At 37.8% G+C, this 25,745-nt stretch overlaps 2 protein-coding genes across 2 annotated transcripts; both read left to right on the forward strand.

Annotated features, from left to right (window-relative positions):
• Positions 1-1,512: 1,512 nt before the first annotated feature.
• LOC103699943 lies at positions 1,513-3,077 on the forward strand. The gene is made up of 5 exons (XM_039119515.1): positions 1,513-1,691; positions 1,738-1,769; positions 1,838-1,905; positions 2,013-2,888; positions 2,982-3,077. Exons 1-5 carry the CDS (start codon positions 1,513-1,515, stop codon positions 3,075-3,077), a joined length of 1,251 nt encoding a protein of 416 aa, XP_038975443.1.
• A 17,244-nt stretch (positions 3,078-20,321) lies between these two features.
• Positions 20,322-23,641, forward strand: LOC103707467 (pentatricopeptide repeat-containing protein At4g30700). The gene has a single exon (XM_026804787.2). The coding sequence runs from the start codon at positions 20,392-20,394 to the stop codon at positions 22,774-22,776; it is 2,385 nt and encodes a 794-aa protein (XP_026660588.2). The 5' UTR covers positions 20,322-20,391; the 3' UTR covers positions 22,777-23,641.
• Positions 23,642-25,745: the final 2,104 nt, after the last annotated feature.

Raw genomic sequence — 25,745 nt, forward strand, 5'->3', positions numbered from 1 at the left:
ATTTGTAATGAAGAAATTTAATTAAAATTATATAGAATTTGAGAAAAAAAATAAAAAATAAAAATCGGATGAAATATAATCATTTTTTTTTTGCTCTAAACCGGATGATTCATATAATTTTAGTATGGATACATGTAAAAAAGTCAGAATTCAGCATATCTTAGAGCGCACTAGGCATCTCACTCTCTCCAACCCAAAGAGTGTCTTCAGAGTGGTTTGTTACATACGAAGCAATACAATCGGTAACTCCATTGGCCTCTCTATAGACATGCTTGGTTTGGAAGACTATCCCACCATAGAGCATGGCTCGAATGTCTCAGATCAAGGGGTGACACTCGCCCACATCGCCCACACCACTAACAATTCACTGAAGCTATTTAATGATTGTAGCCGAATCTCCCTCAGCACCGCACTAGCTTGCAACACAAACTAAGAGATATAACCGTTATGGTGTTAGAATTAGGATGGAACGTTAAGATATTTATTAAAATCATTTTTCGTTTAGCAGGAAAAAAGGCTTATTTAATTCCCGACCCTCCCCATGACTATACTATAACACGAAGTCCCTGTTGACCCAAACAGAACTGTCCGGTCCAAGAGGAAGGATAATCTTAATTACCGGTCCATAACAGAGGTTTGTTCTGTTTTTAAACTCTGAAGATGCCCTTTCGTTGCCGTTAAGGTTCAAATCTTGCGGAAACGGTTGGAAAATCTTTCGCAAACTGGGCATGTGGTTCCCCTCCCTCTTTTCTGTTTCCTATAGCAGAAAAAATAAAAATTGAGGCAGGGAGTCGGGGAGAGCTTCTCCATTGGTAGCGTGGCCAAAGAGACGATTAGGGTTTCAGCGTTGCGTGGTGGGAGATGCCGCCGTTGCTGCTGAGTGATGGTTTTGCATTGAAGCAGAATAAAACCCTTTCAAACCTTTCGCCAAAGAGACATGTGAACCAAAGAAGAAACAGAGTGTTTCCTGTTGCAGAAACATAGACGGCTTGGGTTTTTTTTCCAGAGAATCCCTTTTGATACCTTACTATTGGTAGATAGTCTGGGAGAGTTTATATATTGGGAGCGAGGCCAAGGAGATTTAGATGTTATAGGAGAACCAAAGAAGAAACAGAGAGTTTGTTCTCTTTGAGTTGCCGAAAATTCAGATTGCTGAGAGTTTCTTCTCTGAGAGTTTCAGATTGATGAGATTGCTGGATTATCTTCTTGTGTGTCTGCCATTGCTCACATCTTGTTTGAAAAACTTCTTCTTTGTCTTCCATTGCTGATATCCTATACAGAAAATAGTTCATGTGGCAACATTCCCTTCATTTCATTGTTGAAATAGCATTCGGAATTTCAATCAGTTCATCCCTCCTTTTTTCATTGTCATGGCTTCAAAGAAAATAAGTAACCCCGTTTTCTATTTGTTCTTATGGGATCGAAGCTCTTATTATTTTCATCTCCGAGGACACAAATCTCGATCAAATTTACAAAAAAATAGTGGAAAGGTGGAGACATCTATCTGATACAATGGTAGAAGTTAAATATTATATTCCAAACAAGTCTAGAATGCTTGTTACGCTCCTGAACGATAAGGATGTTCAGAATATGCATCAAATACATGTCAACTTAAATGCGCCGGTGATTGAGATGGTTGTTAGTCATATTCCATGCTTGACCGAGGCAGCTGATGTAGTAATTGATATAAGGTAATGCACAAGATAATTGCATCTATTTCTATTTTGATATTCTTAGTTTATATCTTTGTTGTATTGCATATTTCACTGGTTAGTTTGTGCATGTTAAGCACAAATTTATTAGTTAGCTTGCTGAATCTTTGTTTAACTTATTGTAGGGTTAGTGGTCCATCCCAAAATGTTGAGTGTAGTTGTAGATCTAGAAAATTTTCAAATGGTAGCTCAAGTAATTTCGATCGAGTTGTTGAAGAAACAAAAGCTGCAATCGAAGAGCAAGCTAGTCAAAAAAATTCTCTGGATGCTTGGAAAACCTCTATAGAGGGCGTTGGTTAGGAGTTCAATGATGTGGAAACTCTTCGCGACGCGATTCGCAACTTCTGCATTGCAAATTATAGAGATTTTGTGTTTGTGAAGAACAATCCTCAGCGAGTGACCGTGGAATGTGCAAACGAAGAATGTGAATGGCGAATCCATGCTTCCCGACTTGGAAATCAAGAAAGATTTGCAATTAAAAAATTGAACAGTCAGCATACATGTGGCGGAGGGTTGCATGTCCGGTCGCATCCTAAGGCTTCGAAACATTGGGTTTCAAATATTGTTAAAGATAAACTTCAAGATATGCCGTTATATAGGCCGACTGATATTGTAAAGGATATTCATCGAGAATATGGTGTTGAATTGCCGTATCATCAAGTTTGGCATGGGAAGGAGGTGGCTATGAAGGACCTTTATGGTCACAGATCAAAATCTTATGATCGGATACGCTGGTATTGCAAGGCCATTATTGAGACCAACCCCGGCAGCATAGCGGAGTATGAAACCATTGGAGGTCGATTCAGATGCTTATTCATTTTATTTCATGCTTCAGTAATGGGTTTCATAAGAGGATGTAGACCTCTGATTTTTATGGATGGAACATTTATAAAGCATAAGGATGGAGGTGTAGTACTTGGCGCGACTTCCAAAGATGCAAACGGCGGTATATTTCCTATTGCTTATGGTGTGGTAGATACAGAGACTGATGATAATTGGGAATGGTTTTGTCGGATTTTGAAAGAAGCAATTCATAATTGTAGTGACTATCATGGTGAGCAGTTTACATTTATGATGGATAGACATCAAGAAATTATTAAATCAGTGCCGAAGTACTTTCCTAGTAGTTATCACTCATATTGTTTCCGTAACGTGAAAGATAACTTCAAGAATCAGGTATGGATAGTCATATCCTGAATTTTCAACCCATAATTTAACTAAGTAATTTAGGATGCTATAGATCTCATCCTTTGATTATTGTTAATGCAGGTGCTTGTCCATTATTGTGCAAGTGAGAAAAAGATGCTGCTTGATTTACTAAATATTGCTGCATATACTTCAAGGCTGAATGTTTTCCATAAATAAATTAGTAAGCTTACATTTGAAGCTCCAAGGACTAGAACTTTTCTCCTACATGCAAATTCGGAGCATTGGGCAAATGCAGTATTTTCCGGTCCACGATGGGGTATTATGACATCTAATGTGACGGAGTGTTTCAATAGTTGGATCATGGAGGCTCGCCATCTCCCCGTGCCTCAGATGATTGACCATATTAGGCTTCAAATAATGACATTAATGCATGAATGGCGTAATCGAGGTTACAATATTCAAACACAACTATGCCCTGATCCTGAGAAAGTATTGCAAAGAAATGCAAAAGACGGTCGGAGATTATGCGTGTTTACGACAAACATAATGATATATGACGTAAAGGATACAAACTATTCGTGTAAAGTTGACCTCCAGAATAGCAATTGCTCTTGCGGCGAAAGGCGAATCTTCCGCATGCCATGTAAGTATGCATGCACATGCATTGAGAAGGCTGGTAGATCGTTGTACCACTTCACTGACAATTGTTTCCAAGCTGAATAGTATAGAGCAACATATGCTGAAGTAATTAGTCCAATTCCTAATATCGAGGAGCCCTATAGTGCCTCAGATGTGATTCATATTCTACCCCCTATCATAAAGACTCGTCCATGCAGTCCTAAAAAGAAGAGAAGACCTTCGCTAGAGGAGTCAGTACGTCATATAAAATGTGGACGCTGCAGGAAGCTTGGGCACAATAGAAGAACTTGTAATGAGACCACTGACTAAATATTTTGGAGATTTGTTTTAATGTATGGAGATCTGAATTTTTAATTTTTCTCATAATCATGTGCTTCTTTTTTTTTTGTGGAAGTTTTTTGTACACACAATTGATTTTATTGAATTGAAATATGAAGTTCAGATATTGCACCGGCACACTGTTATTGTTGCTGTTATTCCATAAATATAAGACACAAACATCAAGAAATTCAGATTTTTGTGTCTCTATACCGAATGTTAGTAAGCAGTTAGTAAGCAACCCTTGGCACACCATTGATTGCCATGGCACACATTTACAATCCATGGCTCATTATCAGGTTATATAGCTTGTCAGACATCAGTACTTCTCAGTACACATTAACACTAGCACACCGTTTATTGATACTGGAACACTGTATTTATAAGTCTGAAAACAGTTAATATAACATGGTGCACCATGGCACACTGTTAAAATCCAATGGAAGTTCCTGGTACTCAGTTAAGCATGCTTCGAACACAATTTCTAAATTCTGGCACACATTCCATACTGGTGTACACTTCAGTGGCTTGCATTGGCTTTGAAACTAATACCCTAACTCAAATATCAAAATTGGAGGAAAATGGTTGAACTGGTACACTGTTATTGTTGCTGTTATTGCATAAATTCAGACACAAACATCAAGACACTCAGTTATATTCTTATTGATGCAACAAACAGTTAACAATAGATTCAGAGATGATTAATAAGTCTACTTTCCCTTGGTCATCAACCCTTCAGAAGTTTGCGTCGGCCTTGAAACGAAGACTGCCACACATTTCAGACTATAGTGCACACATTTAGTTATGCATGGAACACCTGAAGTTTAGCTTGGCACACATTTAGTAAATCACTGCACACAGTAACTTATGCTTGGAAGACACTAAAAATAATGGCACACAAATCAGTGTTCAATGCCCACATTTAAGTATGCTTCGAACACACTGTCTAAAGCCAAGCACACATTGAGTTCTTTTCTGCACATAGTATACTATGCACGGAAAATCCTAGCACACAATTGAGACTTCTATGCAAACAATAAAGTATGCTTGGAACACATCTAACTATCTAAGTATGCTATGAACACACTTCTAAAAGCCTGGCACACAATTGAAAATTGTATGCAAACAATAAAGTATGCTTGGAACACATTTAAGTATGCTTGAACACACTTCTAAAAGCCTGACACACAATTTGTTAATGTTTGCACACAACAATGTTTGCTTGGAACACACTTGTTGAAGTCTATCTCAGAAGGTTGTGTTGGCTTTGAAACAAATTTCCTAACTAAAATCCCAAAATGGAGGAAAATGGTTCAACTGGCACCTTGTATTTTAGAAAATTCAGTGTGCCATTAGAACAATTTTGGTCCATTTATGGATTTGAGTTAGGGAATTACTTGTGTGATGAGAGTGCCACATGAGAATGCTTGGCTCATTTTAAGAGGCATATTGCTGTATACAGTTACTTTTGAAGAAGTGAAAAAAACCAAATGGCAGCCTCTCCAATACATATTCAAATGCTAGAGGCTTCATTTAGTATTCAAACCTCAAAAATCTTGATGCCAGCAATTCATAATGAGCATCATTATGAGTGCTCAGGAAAAATTAATCAAGTTTACATATATGTGAGGAAGGAATGCTCCAAGAACTCGTAAAATAAGTCTGACTTAATCTGAAAGGTTAGGTATTAGAGAGCAAATAGCAATGGAAGCATGACAGGTTGATTCTGCCACTTATGTTGCATTTGGATCTAGGCATAATGGATTTCTAAGATAAAGAATTATAAACTTTATATCTACATTTACAAAGAGAATGACCTCGTGTATATTGAGTTTGTGCATTTCACTTGCAATTGCTTGCATATTTGTACCATACACTCAAGGACTGCTAAGCTGGTTGTTACTTTATCTGAAACCTGCTTTTCCAACTTAAAGAAATTGGTAATTAGGGGAAATCAGTATCAAAATCAAAATAATGCAGCATGGCAAACCATGGCAAACCATGGCACACCATGGCACAGCTTGGCATACCATGGGAAAGCATGGCACACAGTGAAGTGATGGCAGGAAGTCACAAGCTTCAACAAATTCTAATGTCATGAAACTGTCTGACTAAAATGTGATGCATGCAAATGTTCTTCTTCTTTGAAACCTTGCTGGTGCAAAATTTAGCATTTAACACATAAAATTAAACCTGCACACAGTTAGTGTGCCCCCATGGAAGAACAGAGTAGTAGGTCTTCATCTCATTCAAAGAATCACACAAAGGCAAAATACCAGTAGCAGCAGAAAGAAGGCATCATCTATAGTCATCTGAAGAGGAAACACCTGATCCTCCAAGCTTCATAATACGATCCCACAGCTTGCCAAAACCGAGAAACCAGTTGAGGAAAAATGCACACAGTTATTAGACACAGCAGCAATTCATTACCCCCTTTCATTACATAAGATCACAAAGCGCACGATCATGAGAATATGGCACGGCATGGCACATATTAAATTTAGCAAATTACATAGACGCAATATCATGGCATCCAATTTAGAGCACGACAGCAAAGAGAGATAGGCAAATTACACAGTTGAAAAATCATTCAATTTAATCATCATATTTGTCTCAATGTTACATTACACAGAAATTGAAAATGTTATATTTTTTTACATCTGAAGGCTCTAATCTCTATGCCTATTTTGACTTCTCATCGTACCATGATCAGAACCTATCAAATGTAATACAACGATTATTTAACAAAATTTTTCCTGCAACCAAGCTCCTGTATAAAGAGGGATCCTTGAACTCCTCCTGCAATGGTCTGCAAGTGCCACGTATCAATACCTCTGCAAACATGAGCACATACACCCTGTAGTCCACACTATTAGGCGTCTGTTGTGCACACTCTTGAATTTCTCGAATGGGACAATCAGGGGCCAAATAACTTGATAGGAATATGCATTTTATGTAATAACGATATACACTACAATTCTAAAATCAAAAAATGCCAGAAGGAAATAATTACAAACCTCCACCACATCTGCACTATGTTGCATATCCTCTAATTCCACTGCAGCTTGGTCCATAGCTTCACCAACTGCAGCATTCTCTTTCCTCACCTGATAATGTGTTGTATTTAACTCATATAAAAATACAAGTTCGACAAGAAGACTGAGTTAATAATTCGTCAAACTTTGCTTACCACAGTAGAACCGGTCGCATGCTCACTTTGTTGGTCATGCGACAGGAGACCCTTATCTTGGAGGACCTTTTCGACTCTGGACAACCTCTTATCTATCAGGACCAAAGGGCGATCATCCCCCCCTTCGTCATCCCCAACGGTTTCAGGGTCTTGTAAACCAAAGCCATGTGTTATTAAACACCTCTCAACCAATCTCATGCATTTCTCTATGCTTTTCATTGGATGTGGTTCGCTATGGCTGGATGAAGGTAACTAAAACAAAAGAATTATCCAACTAAGTGTATGTATAACTAAATGCCAAATGAAATTATATGTGCGCCAAATGTTTGTAAGCATGTGCTAGCAACAATTAATGATGTGCGTAGAGAAGATAGGTGTGTGCCATATGGAGCTAAGTGTATGCCGGCAAGTGAAAAGTGCATGTTGAATGGAAGTAAATGTGTGCCAAATGGTTGTAAGTTTGTGCTACGGCAAAATAATAATGGTTAGAGACAGGATAGATTGAGTGCCATATAGAAATAACAACTTTCCATCAATTGAAAGGTGCGTGCCAAGTCAAGAAAGATGTGTGCCGAGTGGTTGTAAGTGTGTGCTGCCAAGAATTAATGATATGTAGAGATATGTGTTGCCCAAGGTGACAATCCAAGAGGGGGGGGTGAATTGGGTTTTTCTAAATTTTTGGTGCTTTAAATGCTTTCTTAGTTAAGAGCGGTGAATGCTTTCATAAATTACTTGAATGAATTAAACTAGAGTAAAGATGAAAGATAAAGCAAGAATAAGCATAAGAACAAGCACAACACAAACACAGCGATATATAGTGGTTCGGTGCACCCCAAGGCACCTACGTCCACTCCCCAAGCGTCCCCTTGGGAATTTTACTATAACCCCTCGGATTACAGTAGGATTGTTTTCCGGGCTCACAATCCAAAACCTTTACAATTTGGTTTTCCGGGATCACCAAGAACCTATGTTGGTTTTACGGGCTCACCAACGAACCTTCACAATTGGTTTTACGGGCTTACCAAGAACCTATGTTGGTTTTACGGGGTTACCAACAACCTACGTTGGTTTTACGGGCTTACCAACAACCTATGTTGGTTTTACGGGGTTACCAACAACCTACGTTGGTTTTACGGGCTTACCAACAACCTACGTTGGTTTTACGGGCTTACCAACAACCTACAATGTTGGTTTTACGGGCTTACCAACAAACCTTACAACAAGTAGTTTGACAAACATAAAGAAAGATTCAAACTCCTAAATGAGCATATGAAACAATATAAACTACAAAGAAGAGTTAGAAAGTATTTATCGCTTTGAAGTGGCTTTGCTCTTCTTTGTCAAGGATGCTTCACTTCTTCAAGGGAGGATGGAGCTCTTGATGCCTCTTTGAAACTGCTCAACCCCTTTCTTTTGATTCTTGAATGAAGCACTTGGATGAAGCTTGCCTTGCTAGGGTTCTCTCTTGAATGCACTTGATGTATTTTCCCCCCAAGCTTGCTTCCTCTGATGAATACTCCCTCTTAAATACTTCTCCAACCTCCAAATAGTCCTTTCTGACCGTTGGATTGAAGAAACTAGCCGTTTATAGCCGTTGGGAGTCCAAAAAGCATTTCTGCACAACTAGCCGTTATGTTCAGCCCGTGTTTGGGTCGGCTCAACCTGTCCTTGGGTCGACCCAACTTTGCCTTGGGTCGACTCAACCATTTCTTGGGTCGACCCTCTCAGAAAACACAGAAACTTGAAATTCAGCCTTCTGTTGCCTTGGGTCGACCCAACCTTTCTTTGGGTCGACTCAAACCTTGGGTCAGCTCAAACTTTTCTTGGGTCGACCCAACCTCAGGAAATTCAGAATCTTGAATTTCAGCCTTTCTTCACTTGGGTCGACTCAGCCTTTCTTTGGGTCGACTCAAGGTTTACTTGGGTCGACTCAACTTCTTCTTGGGTCGACCCTCTCAGTAAATCCAGAGAACCATTTTCTGAGTTGTTTGAGGATCTTGATGTTTGGGTCGACTCATGCTTTCCTTGGGTCGACCCAACTCACTGTTCATCTGTGCCATTTTTGCAGAAGTGTGCCAAATGCTTTCTTGATGTGCCGGGGTCGACCCAATCATCCTTGGGGTCGACTCAATCCACACTTTGCTGCACTTTGAAGGTTAGTTATGCTCATTGAAACAACAATATGATATTCCAAGCAAATTATGATGCATGGCACAATAAAGTTTCAAACCCTTAACAATAGAAATTACTGAATTGCCCTTTTAGGTATTTTTAACGTGAAACTTTGCCAAAATGAATTCTTGAGCTTTCTACCATTTTCTATTACAAATTTTCTCTCGTTATCATTTCTTGAGAGTGGTTTTGACCATATATTCTTAATGTATCGTGAATGTATCGAGGGTGTGTCATTTATCAATGATGTATCGAATATTTCTTCCTTACTCACTTATGTACTGGATTAATTGAGTTAATAGCATTAGCACTTCCATATAGCCTCAATGGCTTTGTAAGCATCAAAATAACATTAGGATCCTCAATCTCCCCCTTTTTGATGATTACAAAACATTGAGTATAAGCAAATTGATATTCATGTGAGAAGCAAGGTTTAATGTATAGAAAATGCCTTTTGGTGTAATGGTTTCAAATAGTCCAATTTAGAGAATGTATCAATGAACCAAAAGCTCCCCCTATCTTATCCAAGTAGAATGCCTAATGAATTTTAGCTTTGCTTCCCCTTAAAGCAAGAGTTTCAAGCTATATATCGAGGCAAGAAAAATCTCTATGATTATGTGCCAGATTCAGATTTTCTCTTTGTTAAATGTCTCCCCCTTTAGTGTATAATACATGTCTCCCCCGTAAGTATACAATATATACCTTTTATATTTTCTTCCTTATACGGTCTTTGTTTATAGAATTTGCTTCTAGTTTTTCTCTTATACTCTCTCCCCCTTTTTGTCATCATCAAAAAGAATGAATGGCAATGGATAGTATTGTTATGACAATCACAAAGATCATGACTCAAGAGAAACATTGTCTATGCCAAAAGCACTATGTTTTAGAGAAGAAATACAAGCTACTACAAAGAGCAAATATAAGTCAAAACAAATACAAAGTTTGAGAGATACTTTAAGAACACACTTCATGATAATGCTTTAGAGTTAATCAGCTTCAACATATTTTCAATCTAAGCTGATTTATATTCAATTCAAAACATAAAGCACAAGGCAATATTTCATTCAATGGATGTCAAATTATTGCAAGCATATGAATCACGTAACTTAAAGCAATAATGTCAGGGCAAGAAAATGAGTATAGATCAGAACCAATTAAGATAGTTTTAAAATTATGATTGGATCACATCAAAATCAAGAATGAAAAGTTTGGCTTTAAAAATGAGACATTTAATATGTGAGCCAGAAGATATCTCTAAATGTAGATTCCAAAGATAGTTTTCAAATCAAGTGTAGATGGAATCTTTTCCAAGTTGTTTCAAGGAGTATCAAGAATAATATTCAAGGAAAGGCACAAATGAAAATCCAACATTTTTTTTTTTTTTAAAATATATTAAGTATATAGCAAGATGAGAGCAATCTAATTAATTTTTAGAGTATAATATAAGAGCAGATAAAGATCAAAACTTATATACTCGAAAAATATAAGATTATGTTGAATCCTTAATTCTTAATGACTTCAAAGTTCTTTCATGATATAAAAGTATTGGGGCATAGATACCAAAACATGAATTTATGCAATGTAGGATACATAAAATTCAAGACTTTGAAAGTTCTTTTAGAGCTCTTTTAAAGACTTTATTTTACTTCTTTAAAGATCATAGCATCAAAATCAATTAAAATGAATTGGCTTAGGATTGAAACACTAAAGTGCAAGCCAATAAGAACTCATAAGTAGATTCCAAGATGAATTTTCGATACTAAGACAGATGGAATCCTTTTCCATTAATTTTCAGAAATAAATGATTTAACGATGAATATAGATGGAAATCCAACTTTCAAAAGATATTCAATGAAGCACTAAGTTTAATACCACCTTACATTTAGTGTTCTTTGTCTCATCTTTAGATGCGAATTTATACGATTAATTTCTATATAATCTCTCCCTCTGAAATTTTCTTTCTCCTCCTTAATTAATCAATCCATAAAATTCAAGGTATGCATCAAATTAAAGTAACTTTAGGGTAAGATACTGAATATCTAAAGCTCCCCCTTAAAAGATGCATTCTTCTTTAATTATTCTTATCTTTTGTTGAATTTCAGATTTTAATGATAAACGTGAATAAAACTGAAACTTTATGATATCAAGAATGTAGGGTGATCTAGAATTATTCAAAATTTATAGCAACCACTCTTTTTAATCTTTTAAGAACAAGTTATGCTTCCTCTTAATCTTTGAGAAAATGTACTGCAATATTAATCAAAAAATGATTCATTTGAAGCTCAAATTCTTTCAAAAGTATTTACATTTTCTTTCTTTTAAGAATTATTTGAGTGAGCTGAAATATTTCTAGACTTAAGATCATTCACTCTTTTAATAATATATATATACATATATTTTTTTTGATGGAAGTCTTTAATAATGTAGGAGAGAAAAAAAATATATAGATGATCATTGAAGTATATGTATTTATAGAACTTAATTTCTTAATCAAAGTTTTTCAGCAATGTATATATGAAGCACAATAAATCTTTTCAATATCAAAATAAAATCATATATTAAAAAATATTTGTTTGCAATCAAGATCATCAAAAGACACATCATTCAGACCAATTATAATAAACTTATAAGATAGAAAATGATATGTTTCAGATGCGTATCGGAGCAAACAATCAAGATATCAAAAGTAATTCTATTTTTCTTAAACCATAGTTTTCATCTAGAAATCATATTGAGTTATTCCCCAAAATGATGTAATCATTGAAGCATATAATGAAGGTTACAAAAATACGACAGTAAACATATTTTAAATTAAGTTTAAGCCTTCATCAGATTCTGAATTTCATAAAAATTTTCAAAGAAGCTTTCAAGATTATAACTTGAGATATGCATCTTCTACGTTGTAGCTCATCTTAAATTAATAAGATTGAAAATACATATTTCAAAAATATTAGAGCACATCCAGAATCTTTGTAATTCATATTGAATTTTGGTACAAATTGGAGGACATTATGTATTAATGTTAGGCAAATTAAAAGATAAATTAGCATCAATATATTCTGCCTAATTTGCAAATTCGGATTATTCTTTTCTTTTATTTTTCAGATGATATTTATTAAAATGGAAGTATCGTTTTCTTCTTCTTGTCATAAATATATTCAACTTTCAGATTTCAAAGATGATCATGAACGACAAATCTAAAATATTTTTAGAAAAAAAAATTCTTATGTAACACTCAAGCATTGGAACCAATTTAATAAGAAATTTTGTTTTTGATCAAGAGAGTACAAAAGAAATCCAAGATATCATTGATGAGTATAGAATACAAGTAAAAACAGTTTTCATTAGGCTTTGGAACACAAGTTATTTCGAAGTCAAAGGTGAAGCAAAAACTTGTATACAAAGTTAAAGCCTATTCCAAATTATGAGCGTCATAAAAAGAAAAACAAATTTGCTATTGGTAGAAATATGTTTCAATCAAATTATTCAAGCATGGAGCATTTCAAACTGAATATTGAAAACATATAATTCAAAGTATGCAAAACATAACAAGCATGTCATGGATCAAAATCAATTCTTTTCAAATAAAATTTTCTTTATTTAAATACAATTTAGCACTGATTTTATCCTTAAGGTATGTTTTCAAGTGATTGAAACTTCATTTGATTTTTCACAACCTTCTTATATATTTTCATTTATTTATCATTCATTCCCCAAATTTTTAATTTCTTTCTTTAACCATTCAATGAACATTTTGATTATCTTCATTTATTTTTCGGTTTTACTTTTCTATGCTCTATATTCTATTTGCTCCCTATCCGGTGGAGTTGGAAGGGGCACGAGGTACTACCACTAGCCTCCCTCTTGTGCCGTCCCTAATATGCCCTACACCGAATAGTTGGGTCAAATAGTGCCGGGTACTACCACTAGCCTCCCCATTGGCACCATCCCTATAATGAGCAATGTAGAAATGTTAAACTGTTCTCTTTAGCAACAAGATATTCACTCCAAACTCTCCCTAGTTAAATATAATTAATTACGGATTTTATCCCTTCCAAAAGAATGTTCACACGAGTCTCACAAATATGCTGAATATATTATGCTTGCGCTGCTTTTACTTAAGATTGGAGTATTTACTTAGCTTTTACTTCTTCTGAGCAATGTTCATTTTCTTTTTCTTTATATCTCTCTCTTTTTGTTATTTTCAAGTAGTTACATGAAAGAGCAGAATTAATCTAATATGCTGCATATAGATATATATCTTGCAAACAGCATTTTCATTATGCCCAATGATTCATAGCTTATCACAAGTTATTTTGAATTAGAAACTTGAGGCATAAACTTGTGTATTTCATGGTTATGCATTATACAGGCAAAAGTGAACTTCAATTTAATCATACCATGAAATAATTTTCATTAGCATGAGAATGAAGCATGATATCAAGAAGATTAGCAATTAAATGTTTAATCATGCTACCATATAATTTTAGACTATTAATTTTGCTCAACTAACTCACAAGAGAAGGGTTTAGATTACCAAGGCATTTAGCATTCTTCAAGCCCAATTCCTTTTAGATTCTTTACACCCTTGGCTGAAGAAAATCTCTTTTTTTTTGTTTGCAAGGGAATGTTTATTGTATCTTTCATCGAGGTGTCCTTCAAGTTGAAATTTCTTGCTCATAAATCCTGTATCATTAATGAAATCTTTTTCTTTCTTGAAGGAAAGTCATTAGTTTCTTCAAGATACAAAACATTCATCCAATATATTTCTTAGCTAGATGACTCAACATAAGATATGACAATAATTGAATATTAAGTCACTTTTCTCAAGAGATTGTCTGAATATAAGCAAGCACAAGTCACTTGAACTAAAGAGATAACTTCATTAAGTAAAATGGTTCAAGGACAAGCATGTGAGGCAATAGAAGGATTCATCAAGGTCAAATCAAAATTTTTTATTTTCAGAATTAATTTAGCTTAGATTCTATTTGCTTAAGATAATTATCAATAAGATATACAAGTTGAGTTTTAATCAAATTATCTTAAACAGTTGTTTCTATCAAAAATTATGATTATGATTTAGTTTTCAACACTAATAATCATGTTTCAGGGAGTTGAGCAATCTACTTTTAGAGCAATTAGGATTTTATTTTGACTTATGAGTGATAGTTTAAAAGAATTAATATTCATGCTTTAAAAGATTTTTTTTTTATGATCAAGTTAAGCATGACATGTTACAATTAATCAGTAGAATTTGAGATAATTTTAGAGAAAGATATTAATCATGGATACAAAGATTATGCTCAATGAAGTTTTAACATGAAGGCATGAAATCAGCATCAATCATTTATACTAGAGAGAAAATTTAGATTTTGAAAACTTGAAGGAAAAAGTTATACATATTCATTCATTGTTTTCTTATCATCATGCAAGCACTAGAAAATTTCATGCTAAGATCGTGTAGATAAGATTTGTCATACATACAAGGCATTTTAATAAATATTCAATAGCCTAACTGAATTTATAAAGTTAAGCATATCAAGACATAAAATGACAATTTAAATTACATTCACAAATGATGAAATAAAATTTATTTATAAGTCACGTGCCATGGCACCCAATTAAGAGTTTCACATGAGTTTCAAGGGCTGCTTTGACACATTTGCAAGATAATCTCAATTTTTCATTTTAGGTACCCAAGCTTGCTTGGGTCTTTGGGAGTTAGTGCATATGGTTCCTTTTGGAATCCAAATCTGTTTAATTGTAATAATTTTATCATTTGACTTGCTTGTATTGAAACAATAGGTAAAGTTTTTATGCCTATTCTTTTCATATTTGAAACAAGTTATCTTATTTGATGGTTTGCTTGGTGAATTGATTATCTTTTTATTTAGGGGTTTATTGTTAAGTAAAGAAGTCCAGTCAAGTTTTGATTTATCAAAATCAGCATGTTGGCTTTCAAACATTGTTTTTAATCTTTCTGAACTTACAGTGAATTTGTTAATAAAAGATTTCAGTTGGTTAACCTTTTTACTTAAGTTTTGATTTTCTTTAATTAAATTCTGATTTTTCTGAATTAATTCTTCTGAATTTAACCTTAAATGTTCATTCTCAAAATTCAATTTGTCTCTCATTTTAGCGGAAGAATTTCTTTCTTCTGTCATTTCCAGATTTAGCTTTTTAAGATTTTTATTTTTCGTAGCTAATTTTCTACATTCACCATACAAATCATGAAAAGCATTTAATAGTTCATCATAAGAGAATTCTTCCTGAAATTCATTAGGTGTGAAATCAGATTCAGATTTTACCTTATCTTCTTGTGCCATAAAGCATAAGTTAGTTACCTCTTGTAGTTCTTTGGAGCTAGTATCATTATTGTTGCTCCTCACTTTCATTTTCTTGCTTGACTCTTCCTTGATCAAGGCTTTCTTGCTTTTTATCTCTTTCTTCCTTTCTTCTTGCTTCCTCTTCTTCTTTGTCTTTAGGAAGCTTTTGAATTTTTCGGTGTTTGGGTATGGATCCTTGTTTTCATCACCGAATTCTTCATTTGTTGTTCTTTCTTTCGGATTGGGAGATTCAACATCGTTTTCTGCAGGCTCACTGTTAGTATGTAATTGAAGCACATGTGAGCTAATCTGAATATTGTCATAAATATTTTCTAAAGTATCCCAGATTTCCTTAGCAGATAAGCATGCAGAGATTTTATTAAATTCAGTTTCATGGATAGCACAATATAGTATGTTCATAGCATTAGCATTCAATTGTGCTAAGTCTTTTTCATTAATAGTGTGAGAGAGTGAGTGAGGGCCTCTAGTAATGATGTACCATAATTCATAGTTTGAAGCTTGAATGAATATCCTCATTCTAGCTTTCCAATAAGTGTAGTTTGTGCCATTAAATAGAGGTGGTCTATCAATTAATTGTCCCTCTCCTATAGAACATCCCACTTGGGTTGTCATGATCTTTAACTCTTGATTGTGAGATCAATGGGTACTATTAGAGCACCTTGCTCTGATACCACTTGTTGCCCAAGGTGACAATCCAAGAGGGGGGGGTGAATTGGATTTTTCTAAATTTTTGGTGCTTTAAATGCTTTCTTAGTTAAGAGCGGTGAATGCTTTCATAAATTACTTGAATGAATTAAACTAGAGTAAAGATGAAAGATAAAGCAAGAATAAGCATAAGAACAAGCACAACACAAACACAGCGATATATAGTGGTTCGGTGCACCCCAAGGCACCTACGTCCACTCCCCAAGCGTCCCCTTGGGAATTTTACTATAACCCCTCGGATTACAGTAGGATTGTTTTCCGGGCTCACAATCCAAAACCTTTACAATTTGGTTTTCCGGGATCACCAAGAACCTATGTTGGTTTTACGGGCTCACCAACGAACCTTCACAATTGGTTTTACGGGCTTACCAAGAACCTATGTTGGTTTTACGGGGTTACCAACAACCTACGTTGGTTTTACGGGCTTACCAACAACCTATGTTGGTTTTACGGGGTTACCAACAACCTACGTTGGTTTTACGGGCTTACCAACAACCTACGTTGGTTTTACGGGCTTACCAACAACCTACAATGTTGGTTTTACGGGCTTACCAACAAACCTTACAACAAGTAGTTTGACAAACATAAAGAAAGATTCAAACTCCTAAATGAGCATATGAAACAATATAAACTACAAAGAAGAGTTAGAAAGTATTTATCGCTTTGAAGTGGCTTTGCTCTTCTTTGTCAAGGATGCTTCACTTCTTCAAGGGAGGATGGAGCTCTTGATGCCTCTTTGAAACTGCTCAACCCCTTTCTTTTGATTCTTGAATGAAGCACTTGGATGAAGCTTGCCTTGCTAGGGTTCTCTCTTGAATGCACTTGATGTATTTTCCCCCCAAGCTTGCTTCCTCTGATGAATACTCCCTCTTAAATACTTCTCCAACCTCCAAATAGTCCTTTCTGACCGTTGGATTGAAGAAACTAGCCGTTTATAGCCGTTGGGAGTCCAAAAAGCATTTCTGCACAACTAGCCGTTATGTTCAGCCCGTGTTTGGGTCGGCTCAACCTGTCCTTGGGTCGACCCAACTTTGCCTTGGGTCGACTCAACCATTTCTTGGGTCGACCCTCTCAGAAAACACAGAAACTTGAAATTCAGCCTTCTGTTGCCTTGGGTCGACCCAACCTTTCTTTGGGTCGACTCAAACCTTGGGTCAGCTCAAACTTTTCTTGGGTCGACCCAACCTCAGGAAATTCAGAATCTTGAATTTCAGCCTTTCTTCACTTGGGTCGACTCAGCCTTTCTTTGGGTCGACTCAAGGTTTACTTGGGTCGACTCAACTTCTTCTTGGGTCGACCCTCTCAGTAAATCCAGAGAACCATTTTCTGAGTTGTTTGAGGATCTTGATGTTTGGGTCGACTCATGCTTTCCTTGGGTCGACCCAACTCACTGTTCATCTGTGCCATTTTTGCAGAAGTGTGCCAAATGCTTTCTTGATGTGCCGGGGTCGACCCAATCATCCTTGGGGTCGACTCAATCCACACTTTGCTGCACTTTGAAGGTTAGTTATGCTCATTGAAACAACAATATGATATTCCAAGCAAATTATGATGCATGGCACAATAAAGTTTCAAACCCTTAACAATAGAAATTACTGAATTGCCCTTTTAGGTATTTTTAACGTGAAACTTTGCCAAAATGAATTCTTGAGCTTTCTACCATTTTCTATTACAAATTTTCTCTCGTTATCATTTCTTGAGAGTGGTTTTGACCATATATTCTTAATGTATCGTGAATGTATCGAGGGTGTGTCATTTATCAATGATGTATCGAATATTTCTTCCTTACTCACTTATGTACTGGATTAATTGAGTTAATAGCATTAGCACTTCCATATAGCCTCAATGGCTTTGTAAGCATCAAAATAACATTAGGATCCTCAATATGTATATAAGTGTGTGCTGCCAATTGAAAGGTACGTGCCAACGTCTAGAATGCTTGTAATTTTTTTGTACACACATTGTAACTTTTTTGTACACCCTTTTGCAGTGCATTATCTCTTCGCGTCTCTATCGGAGCAATCACTTGTGGCCTTCCTCGCGAGAGAATGTGCAACTCCTCCTCTCTAGGCTCTAGCTTCTTGATTACCTGATGCAAGCGAAAACTTAAGTTAAGTTTGGCATCAACTTAAATTATTTTCGATGTAAGAAATAAAAATTCAAACCTGATATCATTTTAACTTCTTCATGATTTTGGCAATCACGTCCACCTTGCGAGGGAATGGGGCATTGCTCCAATGCAGGAGGCGTGGATATATGAAGGGTGGTCGCTGGCTTACAACAAGGCTGTTCGCATGTTAAACAGCTCATGCCTGTAAAAAATCAATGTAAACATTAAATTAGAGGTAAATACATATCTTAACAATGAAATTTAAAACAAACATTAAGATGCTTACCACCAAAGCGACCAGCAACCATCCATATATCTAGTCGATTCCTTGTCGGTGATATTCCTTGACCTCATACTGTTGGCTAGACTAGGTATCTGTTGGCGAAGAAAAGCAAAAACGGCAAGACCCCAACTATATGAACCTCAGCGGTCTAAATCATCAAGATATGAACATAATGCCTTAGGAACATAATAGTGTATAGTTGGAAAGAGGATAGTCACAAAAGAGAAATAGAACCCATAATTTTGTGAAATCCTCTACATCTTGTTGTCTGCTCTTTTCAACAAGAAATTTTAATCTATTTTTAACTGCATTTCTATTGGCTTTTTTGTGGTCCCTCTAAAAAAATGGATGATGAGGTCAGACGTAATCCTCCCCTTCTTATGCGGTTCTACCTCATCGCCCGTCGCACTCAAACGAAGGATTAGTACAAAATCACTCCCTACAAAAGGCACTAGAACCTTACCAAACCAAAAACCCTCCTCGTCATCATCCTAGAAGGAGAGCAGAGTGTCCAGGACAGGCCTACTCTGTTTAATATATGGAAGACCGAGCATATGCCCAAAAGGTGTGCCGGTGATCCTAACCTTCTGTTCATGAGACATAGGGTGACGATGAAATTGACAAAATGGCTGAAGTAACACCTATCGTTGACCATATTTTTTGGGCCAACAGCAGGTGCTTTGCGTCTAGTCTGAATTGAAGCCATCTAAAATGTCTGCAACACAAATATATTCAAACAATAATTGTGAATAAAATCAACTCAAATATAGAAACATATAATTGAGTAAAACATAGATGGAATAATGAATGATCTTAAAAACTATAACAATGAACATAAATGGAACCAAATAATCAGACTTTTTCAAGACAAAAATCTCCATTTTGCTATCACAGCATCTCTGTCTGTTAATTTCTCAAATCCTAAGCATTCGCACATTTTTTAAAAAAATGCCCTACAATACTATAGAACAGTTTGTTGTTAGGAAAAACAATTCGAGGAAGTATGATGCAGGGGTTTACAAACCGTCGAAGGATTAGAAATATGCCTCAGAGAAGGTTTGGGAAGCAATGTCGAGCGAAGCGCCGGCTACCAACTATCAGGGCAAAGTCGCGAGCGCCAAGGATAGCTTCTGGAATGGGACTCGACAAAATGCCGTCGACTCAGAACTCGCAGTCGGAGATCTGCCGAAAAATAGAGTCGAGAGAGGAACATATTAACAGGACAAGGGAACAAGAGCGATTTGCCGGTGGGATAAAGTTTAAGGTCTTAGGGTTTGAAACAGGGGACTAAAAATCAAGCGGAATCGGTCGAGGAAGATGGCAAACTTCGTGGGAAGATAGGATTACAAAAAGGGGAAAAGATGAAGTCTTAACGATGAGAGCTATATCCGTGGAAAGATAGGAGTGAAACATGAAAAGAGATGAAGCCGAATCGGTGAGAGGAAGAGAGCTATTTTCGTCTCAAATTGAAAGGCAGAATCGGGATGGACCGGCTGCTACAAAAAGGGTCAACAGAGACTAAAACTTATAGTCCGGTCCAACACTGGACCGACCATTATACCCTCCAAAAAAAAGCCTTGGACAATTATTCTTCCAATTAAAAAAGGAAATTATAAAAACAATTAATAATAACTTGCATAAAATCACAAAAATAATGTAAGCATCCAGCGATAGTCACTATAATTCAGGAGCAAACCTCGACCTCGAGTGTCCTCCCGCCTTTTGCCTCCTTTCCTTGCCGCCGAACTCTACGACTGGATGGGTAGATGCTTTGGCGCAGCCCCTCCTACCTCTCCTCCGCCGTCACCTCCCTCTGCCTCCGCCGGCGATCCTTCTACCTCGACCTCATCTCCGGCGCCTCCACCCTCCGCCATCTCGACCAGATCCTCGCCCACGCCATCCTCTCCGGCCGCCATCCGGACCTCGTCACCACCACCAAGCTCCTCCACCGCCTTGCCGACCTCGGCTCCCCTCCCACCCACCTCCTCCGCCTCTTCTCCTCCGTCCCCCGCCCCGACCTCTTCCTCCTCAACGTCCTCCTCCGCTCCCTTCCCCCCTCCTCCGCCCTCCTCTTCCTCTCCTCCCTTCGCCGCGCCCACCACCACCTCCGTCCGGACTCCTTCACCTACGCCTTCGCCGCCTCCGCCACCGCCTCCCTCCTCTCCCCCGCCCCCGGCCGCGCTCTCCACGCCCGCGTCATCATTGATGGTTTCGCCGCCGATCCCTTCGTCGGCTCCGCCCTCACCGACTTCTACCTCAATTTCTCCCAGGTCTCGGCCGCAGAGAAGGTATTCGATGGAGTTCCCGACCCGGACACCGTGTTATGGAACACCCTCATATCTGGGTTGGTTCAGAACTGCGCTTTCTTGAGATCGTTAAGGGTTTTCAAGCAAATGGTGATGACTGGTGCGCGGTTTGACTCCACGACCCTGGCTGTGGTCCTCCCAGCTGCCGCGGAGCTCCAAGAGTTGATCTTGGGAATGACGGTGCATTGCTTAGGTATGAAATCGGGCTTGGCATTCCATTCCCATGTCGTGACTGGTTTTATCTCCATGTACTCCAAGTGTGGTGAGATCCCAGCTGCAAAGTTCTTGTTTGAACAGATTGATGAGCCGGATTTGATAGCTTGCAATGCGTTGATATCTGGGTACTCGTCAAATGGGCTTGTTGGATCTTCTGTGGACGTGTTCAGGGAATTGCTAGCTTTTCGAGGGAGGCCTAATTCAAGCACCATGGTAGGGTTGATTCCGGTGTCCAGTCCCTTTGAGCATGAATCCCTTTCTCGATCTATTCATAGCTTTGCTATAAAATCTGGGCTTTATCTGAATTCGCCAGTGTCGACCGCATTTACTACCGTCTACTGTAGATTGAACGACATGGAAGCTGCAAGGAAGGTTTTTGATGCAATGCCAGAGAAGAGCATGGCTTCTTGGAATGCAATGATATCGGGGTACGCCCAAAATGGATTGACGGAGATGGCAATCTCTCTGTTTCGTGAAATGCAAGATCTCAATGTCCGACCTAATCAAATCACGGTCACGAGCACCCTTTCAGCATGTGCTCAGCTTGGAGCTCTCACCTTGGGGAAATGGGTCCACCAGATAATCACCCAGGAGGATCTTGAGCTTAATGTTTATGTTTTGACGGCTCTTATTGACATGTATGCAAAGTGTGGGAGCATCATGGAAGCTCGAAGAATTTTCGATGGTATGGTGGAGAAGAATGTGGTATCTTGGAATGCAATGATATTGGGTTATGGCCTTCATGGTCAAGGCCTTGAAGCTTTGAAGCTTTTCAAGGAGATGCTAAATGCTCGTATTGCTCCCACCGGAGTTACATTCCTTTCGGTTTTATATGCATGTAGCCATGGGGGATTGGTTGAAGAGGGCCGTGCTGCCTTTTGGTCCATGACATGTGACCATGGAATTAAGCCTGGGCCAGAGCATTATGCTTGCATGGTGGACCTCCTTGGACGAGCTGGGCAACTAAAAGAGGCCCTTGAGTTTATAGAGACAGTTCCCGAGAGTGCTGGTCCTGGTGTTTGGGGTGCCTTGCTTGGTGCTTGCATGAAACACAAGGAAACTAGTCTTGCTCGATTGGCTTCGGAGAAGTTGTTTGAACTAGAACCTGAGAATACTAGTTACTATGTTCTGCTCTCTAACATATATTCTGCTAATCGTAATTACCCCGAAGCAGCTATGGTGAGACAACAAGATGCTAAGAGTAGAAAGCTGCCAAAAACACCTGGATGCACTCTGATTGAGATTAGAGATGAGGTGCATATTTTTACTTCTGGTGATCGATCTCACCCGCAGTCAGTGTTGATCTATTCGATGTTGGATAAACTGACTGGAAAGATGGTTGAGGCAGGGTATCGTGCAGAGACTGATGTTGCACTATATGATGTGGAGGAGGAAGAGAAGGAGCATATGGTGAAGGTTCATAGTGAGAAGCTGGCTATTGTCTTTGGGCTTATTAGCACTGAGCCAGGGAGCGAGATTAGGATCATCAAGAACCTTAGGGTGTGTTTAGACTGTCATACTGCAACCAAATTCATATCAAGGATTACTCAGCGTTTGATTATTGTGAGGGATGCCACAAGGTTCCACCATTTTAAAGATGGGGCATGCTCCTGTGGGGATTTCTGGTGATGCATAAGTCATGTTGTTGTGCTCTGGTGGATCTGTTGCAATTTTAAATGATCCGAGTTGTGAGTTCAGGCTGCAGAGCAGATATGTTCTGCTCTGGAAATTTTGCATTTGAAAGTGTTACAGGCAATTCACATTGTTCAAACTAATAAAAGAAGGGTGTCTATCTATTTAATATATTGTTAAATTTTGAAAATGTAGTTGTGTTATACATATGCATATGGTGGCATTTTTACATGAGTTTTTACACAACTTATTTTGTCAATCCTACTTCAAGTTGGAGGTGATTTAAGATTCTTGAATCAGCAAAATCGGTTTATGGTCATACTGGAATAAGATAGATCAATATGACCTTGAGTGAACAGGAATAAGATGGATCGATTGCAATGGTTTTGGGAGAATTCACAAATGCAGCAGATATGAAGCTATAAATGATGCAGACTATGCATGGACAAGGAGCACGTCTGTTGGACTTCATTTCAGAAATCCTTTGTTGGGAGCAGTAAGTCTGAACTTCAGGTATCTGAGATAGATCCTGATTCTTGTCAATCACTGAGCAGAAACGATATAGCTAAACCAACTACAACAGCATTTCCGAAGGATAGAGGTGGCTTAATATTCACTGATAGAGATGCCTTCAACCAGTTATAGAAGCTTGCAGTCTTCTCCTGGACACTGACAATCTAAAACAAGAGAAGAATTGGATAAATAGTGGGCTTATATGCTGGCAAAACAAGAAGGCAACAGTTCTACATGGGGTTAATAAGACTTGTGCTTTCATTAATTGTCCTATAAATATCAAAGTCATGATCACCATATTCCTGTGAAATTGACAATTATGATCGATGATATGAATCATTTTGCATCATTTCATGTGGGGAAGCTGTTGTTGTAAAATTATTGAGACAGATGGTTGTAATATTCATCTGCTCCACAAAGTAAGAACTTCATAATGTACCCCCACATAATAATGAATTTCACACGTGTAAGAATCTTCGATGAGCTGTATCTAAATGATCTCATGTAACTGAAGTATACATTTACATAATATTGTACAGAAACCGAGGTTTGAGCCATATGATTTGCTAAAACAGACTTCTATAACAGAAGACAAGTGAAGGAAGTTCAAGCCAGGGTCTGTCCAATAGGGAAGATGAATATTTTCTGAGAAACAGCTCTATTAATTCCATTGAGACTGAGTATTACAAAACTGGTTTAGAAAAGATAAAACACTACATTCTACTAACTTGATGTTAGCATATACAGGGGCACTTATGTTTATCAAACGTGTTCCCCAATATCGTTTCTCATTCGATCATACTATTGGATACAGCAGTGCCTATATCTAAAGCATCTCAAATTATGAATATGAAGTTGTAAATAAACTACTGACAGTGATCTCCCTCTATACTAGAATTAGTAGATATTTGAGAGAAATTTCCTCATTTCAGAAAAACTTCCAGCTATGGGAGTGCTGCATACTGGATTGAGCTTCTCTGCTGTTTAACGTCATGGCTGAAACAATGTAAGATCACATCTGCATTACTAATTTACATAACCCATCACTATGCCATCCATGAGGTTTAAATTTTTCCTCATTATCTGATGAGAAACCCTCTTCGCAATGTTGATTGGCATAAATTTGCTCACATCTGTAGGGTCTAATAGGAAATATCTGCGTCTGCCGCACAGCCTACTCCACAAACCCATGCATCCACCGGCTTTTTTCCATATCTCCAAGATCGGCTAATACTAGAAGTAGATAAAGCATCATGTGATAGAAAAAATTCGAAGCTTCAAACCTATCCAAAATAAATGAGGTTAGTTTTGATAGATAATTTTTCTCTTCTTTGCCTCTTCACGAAGGACTGCTACAATGCTATCATCACACGAGCAGGTGTTGCCACATGACAGATCTCCTGACTATCAAAAGCCCGTCCTCTCTTGATGGAAATCATTGCATTCTATTGATTTGGAGTTTCAAGTTGCTCTGATTTCTGGGGCAACCCCGTAAGGGACACTTCGGTTCATCGCATCCTGTCTGAACATGGCTGGTAGTTCCAAATGTATTGGGAGCATTGAAACAAGATGTTTATGCATCCAGTAGTGAAAGCTGAATGCGACATTGTTAACATGAAAGCTGTTGTCTATAAGATAACTGGCGTCCATAAGAGAACCAGTCACTGTGCCAAAGGTTCCAGAGAACCTTTTAAATTTGGTGATGCATTCCCATGTGTGGGGAACATATATCTTTCAAGGCAACTGAATGCAATCCACCATCCCTTACAATGGAGTCACATCCTGGTAACTTGATCAGCCCTTTTTCCTTCATCAATTCCCTGGTCTTGGCATTTTCATCCCACCTCCCATCTAAAGCGTACAAGTTGGACATCAGAACATAGTAATCTGGAAATGTCAGGCTGCAACTACATCATCTTCTTCGCTGCCACTCCTCCAAACTCCAACCTTGCATGGAGTCTGCAACCACGAAGAAAAGCTCCCCACATGCTGACGTCTCTTGCATCGGCATCCTCTCTATGAATTCCAAGGCCACCTCAGCCTTTCCAGCTCGAGCTAGCATATCAACCATACATGTACAATGTTTCAAGGAGGGAACAATACTTCAATGCTGAGTCTGTGACAGTGCTACTGAAATACCTCCTCCTTGCATATCAACAAGTGCATTCATTACTCCGGCATAGCTCTTCTAGACCTAGCCTAATCCCAAGCATCTGAAGAGACGTGCCCAGATTCGAGTCTTTCAACCGTGCAGAAGCAGAAAGAAGCACTTGCTACCGTAGCTGAATTAGGAACTATATATGCCTGTCCATTTCCCATCAGAAAAGAACTTTATAGACTCAATGGGATACCCCCTCGTCTGTTTACCCAAAGAACATAGCAATCCATGAGACAGTATCCACATTGCAAAGTTCATCGAAGATGAAACGTTTAAGGATCCGTGCGGACTGTGT

Source organism: Phoenix dactylifera, unplaced genomic scaffold, assembly GCF_009389715.1.
Source record: "Phoenix dactylifera cultivar Barhee BC4 unplaced genomic scaffold, palm_55x_up_171113_PBpolish2nd_filt_p 000564F, whole genome shotgun sequence".
Lineage (NCBI taxonomy): Eukaryota > Viridiplantae > Streptophyta > Magnoliopsida > Arecales > Arecaceae > Phoenix > Phoenix dactylifera.

Bases quoted from the DNA above. Each gene is read 5' to 3' on its own strand.
- LOC103699943 (XM_039119515.1), top strand. From the start codon at position 1,513: ATGGTAGAAGTTAAATATTATATTCCAAACAAGTCTAGAATGCTTGTT. The intron at 1,692-1,737 runs GTAATGCACAAG...TGATATTCTTAG, and splicing joins GATGTAGTAATTGATATAAG to TTTATATCTTTGTTGTATTG. The intron at 2,889-2,981 runs GTATGGATAGTC...TTGTTAATGCAG, and splicing joins AAGATAACTTCAAGAATCAG to GTGCTTGTCCATTATTGTGC.
- LOC103707467 (XM_026804787.2), top strand. From the start codon at position 20,392: ATGCTTTGGCGCAGCCCCTCCTACCTCTCCTCCGCCGTCACCTCCCTC.